The sequence below is a fragment of the Microtus ochrogaster genome, chromosome X (assembly GCF_000317375.1).
Source record: "Microtus ochrogaster isolate Prairie Vole_2 chromosome X, MicOch1.0, whole genome shotgun sequence".
NCBI lineage: Eukaryota > Metazoa > Chordata > Mammalia > Rodentia > Cricetidae > Microtus > Microtus ochrogaster.
The window spans coordinates 27,388,447-27,398,437 of NC_022026.1; the positions used below are offsets into that span (position 1 = coordinate 27,388,447).

The 9,991-nt window shown below is 42.3% G+C and overlaps 1 protein-coding gene across 1 annotated transcript; it reads right to left on the reverse strand.

Annotated features, from left to right (window-relative positions):
* Positions 1–692: 692 nt before the first annotated feature.
* LOC101999900 (probable G-protein coupled receptor 83) lies at positions 693–9,162 on the reverse strand. The gene is made up of 5 exons (XM_005358635.3): positions 7,979–9,162; positions 7,245–7,370; positions 6,044–6,177; positions 4,983–5,668; positions 693–4,394 (listed from the first exon to the last, which is right to left on the reverse strand). Exons 1-4 carry the CDS (start codon positions 8,432–8,434, stop codon positions 5,020–5,022), a joined length of 1,365 nt encoding a protein of 454 aa, XP_005358692.1. The 5' UTR covers positions 8,435–9,162; the 3' UTR covers positions 693–4,394; positions 4,983–5,019.
* Between the last annotated feature and the right edge of the window lie 829 nt (positions 9,163–9,991).

The window sequence follows — 9,991 nt, forward strand, 5'->3', positions numbered from 1 at the left end:
GGGGTCTAATGAGTTTATTCTCTAGTTGTTCTCCTTTAATGTATCTGAGAAATGCTAAACCTTCATATAAGCCTACTAATTATTAAAGGATTTAAGCCTACAGGAGACTATATGAGCATCTCTAAGGGCTAGTGTGATGAGTTGCAGTGACACCCTCCTTCTCAACCCTCCTGATGCTGTGACCCTTTAAGACAGCTCCTCTTGTTGAGGTAACCTCAACCATAAAATTATATTCATTGGTACTCCATAGTGTAATTTTGCTACTCTTGTGAATCTCAATGTAAATATTTTATATACAGGATATCTGATATGCAACTCCTGTGAAAGGGTCATTTTAACCCTAAAGGGGTCACAACCCACATGTTCAGAACCACAGATTTAGAGGAATAATAAACTTCTCAAATTCTGAATTTAACTTTACCAAGTAAGGCATCTTCCCTCTGTTGAGTATTCTAACTTTTGTTCACCCCAAAGCTTTTCCATAGAAAACATAAAAGGGTTTGCTTTTATGTTATATCCTCACCCCATCCCTTTATACTTTAATGCCTATGTGTTGATTGCATGGAAAGGTTTAAATGTTGACTTTAGCTAATGAGCCGCTGTGAATCACAAATACCCACCAACCCAACTGCCTCCCCCCATCCTTTTCCCTTTTCATATTAGAGCTACAAGAAGAGATCAGGAGTGCTTTGAATGAATAGCTTTATTTAGTATTTTATGTAAATATATATGTACTAATCTACTACAATTTCCACACCCCTGTAACCACACTCTCCCCTTTCCCTTTGGCCCCTCCTCTCTTTGATATAGAATACAGAGTCACACACTAAATTAGAGTAGAGCGAAATAACAACAATAGTAGATAATATTTAAAGCAACGGTTACAGGTAAACAAGTAACAAGCATATTGGGAGGAATAATGTTCATTCTCCTGTTGTAAAATGGTAAGATTTCCTTCTTTCCCTTGGTGAAGGGGTAATTCATCAATATCGCTTCAGGGAGCTTTATTCCTTTTTCATTTGAGTAGAAGATGACAGCGTCAGTCTTCCTCCCAGAAGCCTTCAGTTCCACACAGTCCATATCACTAGTAGGTTTGAATCAAGCAGCAAGTGTTTGATGTGCCTATGTACACGTGCCTAGGATATATTCCATACTTCCACAGAATTTGTGAGGAAAGCTGAAAAGCTGAAAGCATCAGGGTATCAGCAAGTTCAGTTCCATTCCACGGGGAGGAGGACTGCACAGGCAGGTAATGGATAAAATTTCACTAACTACTATATAGACTCTAAATTTAAAGATGCTCTTTTATTCTATTTTTTTTAATTTAAATATTTTTAGTCTGGGGTATTTCTACAACAGACTTTCCTTTGAGTTACGTTGCAGGTACAAAAGCATTTACAGCCCAGTCTAAAATTACAAGTACAGTAGTCAGAGTTGCTACTTACAAGATCCTATTAAATCAAAAGCCATGAGGCACAGTATCTCTCTACCTGTTGCCTTCTAAGGACTTTCTATAAAAATATACTGGTAAACTTTATTTCCAGGAGGTCTCATCACAAAAGAGCAGGGAATTCATTCCAGATGCTACATTTCAACAATCCAATTAACATAAATCCATTTACATAAATCTGAGCACAGACACTTTTACTCGGGCCTGACTATATTATGTCAGGCAAATTTCACCAGGCTAATCTACACCATTTCCTCCATGTGCTCCTTGAGCAGCCAGATCAGGCTCTTCTTTCCTTTAGTGCTGAGCTTCCTCTAAAGTGTTGAAACTTTATCGAATACCCCAGAAATTTTTAATTTTTCAATACGTTGTAAAATCTTGAAAATGAACACTTATTAATAACTATCATAAGATCTTATTTTGAGAATTATAATATAAAGTCATAATCACATACATGATATTACTATTACTAATATAAGGGAAGTAAGTTTGAAATAGACACGTAGAAGTCTGTGAACAAGAAGTATTAGAATAAACAACATCATTTTTACTCTCATATTGTTTATGCCAGGTATATTTTCTTTCTTTCCTAATGTATACCAGATGACATCAGTGTTTTCATCTGTGAATCTTTGCCTCAGCGTCTGGAGATGTTGAGAGTCTTTGTTGTCAGAAACAACAAAGTTGCGACAGCTTATGTGACCTAATATACTATACTGTGTTGGTGTATGTAGCTAAATATTTAGATTAGTATATGTATATACATTTGTAGAACCTTGTGTGACACTGGGGAAAGATAACTTACAAGATACACAGGGATTTATAGTGAAAGGGACTGTCAGATCAAAACACATGAGAAAAAATGTGCATGTCACATATACAGTGACCAAAACATGATTACCAGCATCCCAGATATCTGTGCCAATAGAGGAATTCCCCCACTCCAAACTGTCCTGTTAAGGTTGAATATCAAAGAGGCTACATGCAGAGCTTACGCTCATCGAAGCATGTCTGCAAATATCCTAATTTGTGCCAAGATACAGTTTCTTGGCATTTAAAACATGTAATGCCTGCCTTTGAATTTGTCAAAGGAGGAAATCTAGCAGTTTCTCTTGTCTGCCACTTCTGGTACACTCTCTTTGTTTATTTGTACATATGAAAAGTGATGTCTTTTGAGTAATGTGACACAGCTAACACCCAGCCAGTAAAGGATAGCAACTGTTGTCTCCAGACGAGAAAACAGGTTTTGAAATATTTACACATCAGTTTTGCTGCTACCTTCCTGGTAGCTGCTAAATAACCTTTGTACAAAAACAGATTGGCTAGGGTGAGTGATACAGTCTATGGAAAAAGACACACATGGGGTTTAGAAACCTGTGACCACAGTTCTTTAGCACCATGCCCGAACCCACAGAGCTAAATGGCTGCACATGGGTTAGAGCTTAAAACCTAGAGCTCTTTAGAATGATGTTCCCACCAAATGAGCCCTTCAGCCAGAAACTTCTTACAATTGTAGCGCCCTCAGACTTGGCTGGGTACCGAATTCAGATTCGGTGCTGTGGAAAAACATCTAAACAAAGGCCCTCGTGAAGTTGAAACTATTCATCTGCCCAATTCTTCAAACATCCATACGCCACCAAAGCTGTTGTTTAAAGTTCTGAGTCTGTCGAGTTTCCAGCCAAATCGGCAACAAACCTTGAAGCTGGATTACCTGGAGCATTCCAATTTCCAAGCCTTACTGGGAAGTGAAAGAATGTGTGATTCTACATACAGAATAGAGACAGAGATGGGGAAGGATAGAACATTAAGTTAAAGCACAAAGCACAAGGTTCATTTTAATTACAAGAATAGCCCTTTTACCCAAAATTCTCCTAAGTCTGAATAGGAGAAGGTGGCTACCAGAGCCAGGTAAAATCCCTCTAAGACTCATGCAGTACTCAAGCAAAATTCGACTTTGCTTGCAGTCAGTCTTAGGAAACATCTATACTATCAAATACAAATGAAAAGGAAATACACATATCTGTCCTTAAGAGAATCAGAATTATTTACATAACGTGTTGGAAAATACACAAGCGAGCTCACTACTCACAAAGACTACTAATCACCAAAACAGCTGAAGCCTAAAGATCACAGGTAGGTTGGCAGTTTATATTGGTCACAATAGAAGATAAGGTCATGTTTCGCCCTAAAGCTACTCCAAATATGTATACCTGTACTTCAGTAATACAAGTTCATTGTTTTTACAATTGGGGTATTAATGATAGGTCAGGATCAATGGATTAAATTCAAAGGATAAAAAGGAAGAAGAAAGAGACAATGGAATGAAACTGAGTTTAAACTTCAATTAGGTCTTTCTCCCAATTTATGCTTGATCTTCAAAGGGACACAACACTATGGCAAGTATGGCAATTTACCAGAAACATTTGAAGTTCTGAACCCCCAAAACCACCACATCTTTTCACTATGTGAAAACTGAATAGTTGGAAACTGAATCATTACCTCATTTTTTTGATCCTAAAATCTTGTAGATACCTTACCAACCAGGAGATATCTCAGACAGATAACTTGTCATTGTTAAGGAGATTTTTAAAACAAGAAGAAAGATAGTAGTGGAGAAAGAAATGGAAGAAGAGGATGGAGTGGAAGAGGAAGAGGATGTGTAGAAGGTGGAACAGAAGCAAGGGGGAGGAAACGGACAAAGGCTAGGAAGGAGATGGGGAGAGACTAGAGGGAGAACAAGAATACTGAGGAGGAGGCAAAGAAGAAGAGAGGAAATGAGGAGGATCACAAGTCCGATTCTCATCCCGGTATCATCTTGACACTTGCAACCATGAATGCTCTCCAGAGGACCTTAATAACATTGTCTCCAGAAGAATGGCAGTGACAGGATGAGGTATCACTTCTTCCTCCTCCTCTCTTCTGCTGAGTTGAAATTGTCCATAAGCTAAAGAGATGGGGATAATTAAAACAACAGTAAGCACATTATATTTTCTCTTTTTCCAGAAAAAGAAAGACAAAAGTAGAGAGTACAAATTTACATGAAACAAAGTATGAAACTAAATGTATAGTCAGAAACACGGAGGAGGTTTGGGATTTTGAAGTGTGAACTTGGGCACTTCAGTTTTTCTGCATTCAGAGAGAAGCTGTCACCAAATTGTTGTACAGCAACCTGAGGAAATAACTCTGATTACATGTGGTGAATCACTCCACTGCCTCATCTGTTCCTGGGCATCTGTAACATTTCCTATCCTCACTACCACAGAAGAGAAGAGACGACCAAGAGCTTGCACTTATAAGGTGCTTCAAGTTCCCAGAGCATCCTGTGAAATTTCAGAAATGATACCTTAGTCTCCTAGCATTTCCATGGAAACATAGTAATGAAATCCATCTTGTGTGCATCTAAATAAAATATAAATAATAATATATAGGAGCTCACAGATCTCCCGAGGCCTGCACTATCTGTACACAAGTACAATATATGGGTGATACTCAAAAACAATAATACATTCCAATCATTTTGATCCTATCATACCTCAGATATTTTGATAGTCAGTCGCGGTCTGGGCAGCTTAAAGTTGAGGCACTGCGTGGATAAAGGAGATGTGCACTGCTGGGGAAGGAGGGGGACTGGGCAGCTCATCAAAATCTTTGAATCGTGGGAACATGGGCACTCCTGGATTGGAATCTTCAGAATCAAGGGGATGGGCACGAGATGCAGAGCTCAGTCGGCGATGCTCTCCCCTAAGGCGTCTGATTTTATCTAGCAGCTTCTTCTGGATTTCCATGATGACCTTTCGCACTTCAATACGGAAGCTATCACTGAGCCAGCAATAGATGTAGGGGTTGTAGCAGGAGCTGCTAATTGCTAGCCAGTGGAGGAAAAAATAGAGACCATTGTGGCTTGAGATGGCTTCACTGGCTAGCAGCACCAGGTACACATTGAGGGGGAGCCAACTGATCGCATAGAGAAACACCACCAACATCAGCATCTTTAGGGTCTGCTTCTTCTTCCCACGCTGACAGATGTAAGTGCGGATATTGATGTCATCAACAGGATCATGGATCCACAGCTTTTTGGCCGCATGACCATAGACACCCACCAAGACCAGCAAAGGCAACATAAAGAAGACCAGAAAGGTGCCTAGGTCAAGGTACACCCATGTGGATTTTGAAGTATATGGGAAACTGGGGAGGCAGGCACTTTCCTCAGTTGTGTTTCTAGGTTATGAGAGAGAGAAAACAAAACCAATGATTTAGTCTTTTCCTTAAGGCAATTAGGTCTAAAGGTTGAGATGTATTTACTGTTTGTGTTGTGTCTGCATTGAGCATAAAACCAGGAGAGCTAGGATTCAACTGACCCAGGCTTCTCATGTACCTATAGGAAAGCCATGGCCCCAAAGATGGAAATTATAGCCCACTGTCTTGAGAGTTTTCGGGAAATAATGACAAATAACAGTTTAGAAGAATTTTATTTTTCCACCTATGTTTTGAAATGTGTTATTCTAGCTCCTATTTGCTAAATCATTCCTTATGGCTTCCAGGGTCTTGGGCTGTTAGTATAACAGCATTCCTCTTATCCCATGTTCCTCTTACCCAAATTCCACCTGGTGAAGCTTCTGGTAAACAGCATGTGGCAGTGCAGCACAGGTGCTCACAATCCAGATGACAATGATGCAAATATTGGCTTGCATGGGCGTGATCTGGGCCTTCAAAGGATTTAGCATCACCTGGGGGGAAAAGGAACCCATCCAGCTTAACAACTCAAATTAAAGTTAGACATCAATAAACTGCTATTCCGATAAAAGGGTACAAAGACTTAGTATGTAGGTGGTAATGTGCTTTATGTACTAGTTCATTTGACATGTATGTGGCATTTTGCTCATGAAATTACAGCACTGCTATGTTTCAAGAAATCAGGAATTCAAGTGAACTGACTTCAAAACTCCTCTTTCTCTGTCTGCAGTTCTGTGGAGAAAGGAAACAGATGTCCAGTAGTGTGACTTATTTTTTTCTTTACCTTCTAACGGGTATGACAGTATCCTACATATTCCTTCGTCTACCCTTCTACCTGGCTTACTCCATGGCTTTTCTCATGCCCTCCCATCCCCTCTCATCCCCTCCCATCTAGATTCCTTCATAGTCACTTTTTTCCATCCTCTCTCCTTTGCTCTATGTTCCTGACTATCTCTCATCTTTTTTCCAGATAGCTTTTTAACTGGATCTAATCACATGCCATTCATTTTTTTGGTCTTTCCCCACCACTCATTTTCTGTCTCCCTCCTTAATGATTAACTATGCGATGACCACAGCTTCTTCTCCCTTGCCTCTCTTCCTTTTAATTGACTTCCATCTTTCTCCTACCTCTTTACTCATCTCTATTCATCAGCCACTTCCCCCCCCCCCGCAATCCTTCCTCTCAGACTTCATTCCCACCTTCCTTACTAAACTCTCAGACAGGTCTAATACTACATCTACATTCACTTATCCATGCCCTCTTGCTTCCTTTAGCCAGTCCTGCAATGCAGCAAACAGGAAATATTTCCCAAAAGAACATGTATCATGTGTTTGTTGCCACATCTCTATTCCCATAGCACCACAGAAAAGACGGTAGCATTTTTTTAGGATTAATTTGGTGAAGTTTTGTATTTTACATCTTTCAATATCACCAAATTACACATAAACATTTACATATATGAACTTAAGAACTTGGAAAACTTTGTAGATTTCTTGTGACCTCACTTTTCTCCATTCATCTAGGAGGATATCTTAGGCAAGATATCTGGGAGGCACATACCCGATGCCGATCCAGGGAAATAGCTACCATACTCAGCACAGTCACATAGGCACATGAATATTGGGCAAAGCGACTGAGGTGGCAGGTCATCTTTCCAAACACCAGGGCATAACACATATAGCGCACCTGTAGGAAAAATGGTTTGATGACGCATAGGAACTCAGCCCTGTGTCCATCCCTCTCCAAAGCCCCAAGACACAAATAAAAGTCTCCTTTATCACCAAAATGCTACTGTCGTTCTCCCAATAAACAAAGAAATATTTTTACACTCCAGTTCTCATGCTCATCTCATTTTCTCCCACACAACATTCCGGCTTGAAGACATGGAGGGACACTAAATCACAAAGCCTGTTAACTCCATTCAAGTTCATGCACAACATTTGAAAGGTGGAGAAGCAGGGTTAATCTTTATGACAAAACTTGGATTCATACATTAGTCCAAAACTCACTAGCAACAGGTCCCACTGCCTCCCTGGGCAGCCCAATACTCTCTCAGCCTCTACCACAGCAAGGGATTAATTCGGCGACACAACAACTAGCCTAACACATTTCCAAGCCCTTTTCAATGTTTCTCAGTTTTTGTACTATTTCCTATAAAAATGTTCTCCAAACCAAGCCAGCCCTTTCTAGCTCCCCCTCCCTCTGACCACACAGCACCGACTGTTGCAAGCACCAAGTTTGACTTCAGTTCTTGCCCCACTCCCCCGATTACCCTCCTCAGTACCCCGGCTTACCATGGTGAAGGGAGAGCTGAGAAGAGCAAGCATCATGTTGGTCACAGAAATGTTGACAGCGAGGAGGCCAGAGGCAGTATGGACACTGTTGTACTTCAAAATTATATAGTTGAAGACCCAGTTGCCTATGATGGAGGCAAAGACCACTATGGTGTACCCTACCACTAACCAGAACTGCAACCGATTATCCTCGGACACAATTTCCACTTCTAGGGGACCTGACGTGTCGGCCAGGTCTCCCGTCATGTGTTCTGGCATCTTGGACAGTCCATGCCCAAACGCAGATGCAACATTGGACACAGCCTGAAGTACCTGGGAAGTAGTGGATGTGATCAAGTCATCAAAACCAAAAGGTACACTCAGGGCTTCTGGAGTCAGCTCATCCCCGAAGATGCTCGTGGTGCCAGGGCTCTGGAAAGCCTCTTGGGGCATTTCTGTGGTTGGCTTTTTCTCCATCCCAGTGCCTTTAGTGGACCGTGAGGTCCCTAAGCTATTTGCCCAGGAGCCTCTCAAAGAAGGAAGAGGGCAAGTTGAGGCTGTGGACAGACAGGCAGGCAATCTATTCAGTGCCCTGGAGCTCTGAGCTGATAAAGTGTTCTCCAAGGTGTCTGGAGCAGGGAGAGGAGAGAAATACCAAGAACCAGGAAAAAAGACTGGACCTGCTCAGGGTGGGCAAGTGCGCAGAGCTGGGCAGCTGAACACAGGACAGGCTGTCTGCAAACGCTCTTCCTGGATAGTGCCCACAGCACCTGCTCCAAACTGGAGATGGCGTCAGGCTTCCCTCAAGCACAGATCCTCCTCCATGCTACCATTGATTATTCCTACCCAATCTCTGTTGCCTTCAGTCAGTCATCAGTCTTTCTGTCCAAGGCCGGCTGGCGCTGTGGGCAGGGCGGAGTCAGGCAATGCCACTCCAGCTCCAAGCCCGTGCAGAGACTGCTCTGCAGCTGCCCTTTATAGAAGTCCAGGGGCCCGCGCTGGAGCCAATGGGGAGCCGCGACTCAACCCCCGCCCTGTCCTTCTGGGCTGGGGAGTCTGAGAGGCTGACAAAGTCTTTGTCGCTCCTGTTTCAAGCCCCTCCTTTCGCTGCTCTTCTTAGCTCTCCCTTTTCTAATCCTGCAGTTAGGAACCTGGATTTATTGTTAATGGGTTCTTCTTTTTAACATCGCCCTGACTATAATTTGAATCCAGCATCTCCTGACTTTTCCTTGCTTTCTGTTTCTTTTTCTGCATCATCGCTCTAGGCACCGGCTGGCTGTGACACAGGTACTGAACGGAGGCTGTGGAGACTGCAGTCGCATCTGGACCAGCATGCCAGTCAGATGCCTGGGGAGAGTGGTCGATATGAAAGATTTGCCCAGATGTGGGGCTTTCACAGAGAGAATGAACAAGGCAGGGTGCAACTGGCGAGTCAGGAGGGAAGTTTAGCTTATGAGAAGCAAGAAAGAGTCACCTGGGAGCGGGCTCAACACGATGTTCTGCTATGTCTAGCCACAAAACTGCATGCCACTGACAAGGGAACTGTGCCCCTGGCCTCTGGAAACAGGGTACTATCATCTGCCCCCTAGAAAGTGACTCTTTCGGAAGCTAGACTGTGTCAGATTAGTCAGCTTTCTAAACGGTTCGGTTCGTCCCTTAGGAAGATTTAGGATTTGGGAAGCTTCTGCGTATCAATGATGCTAAAATCTAACCAGCAGGGAGAGGGAGCTGTAGCCTCCTTATTGAGGGTGGCAGTGGAAAACACTCTAGGACTGGTGACCCCAGACCAGCCTTTCCCTTGGAAATTTTTAGCGACATCTCCATTCCAGAGGTGTTAAAGTCACAACCAGAACAACGAAGTTACCTCCTTAAAAGGATGGAGGAGATTCTGGTCTTTTCGAGTGTGCCATTTACCTATCGTCTGCCACCCCTCTCTCAGCAATTGATGAGTAGAAAAACTGGAATAGATCGGTTATAGAAGGTCAGGGGGGAAATACTTTAAGCACCAAAATTAAAAATGAGAACAGGCATCCA

Excerpts from the sequence above, each read along its gene's own strand:
- LOC101999900 (XM_005358635.3), bottom strand. The coding sequence starts at position 8,434 with ATGGAGAAAAAGCCAACCACAGAAATGCCCCAAGAGGCTTTCCAGAGC. Across the intron at positions 6,178-7,244 it reads TTTCCCTGGATCGGCATCGG|GTGATGCTAAATCCTTTGAA; the intron begins GTATGTGCCTCC and ends TTTTCCCCCCAG. Across the intron at positions 5,669-6,043 it reads CTTCACCAGGTGGAATTTGG|AAACACAACTGAGGAAAGTG; the intron begins GTAAGAGGAACA and ends CTCATAACCTAG.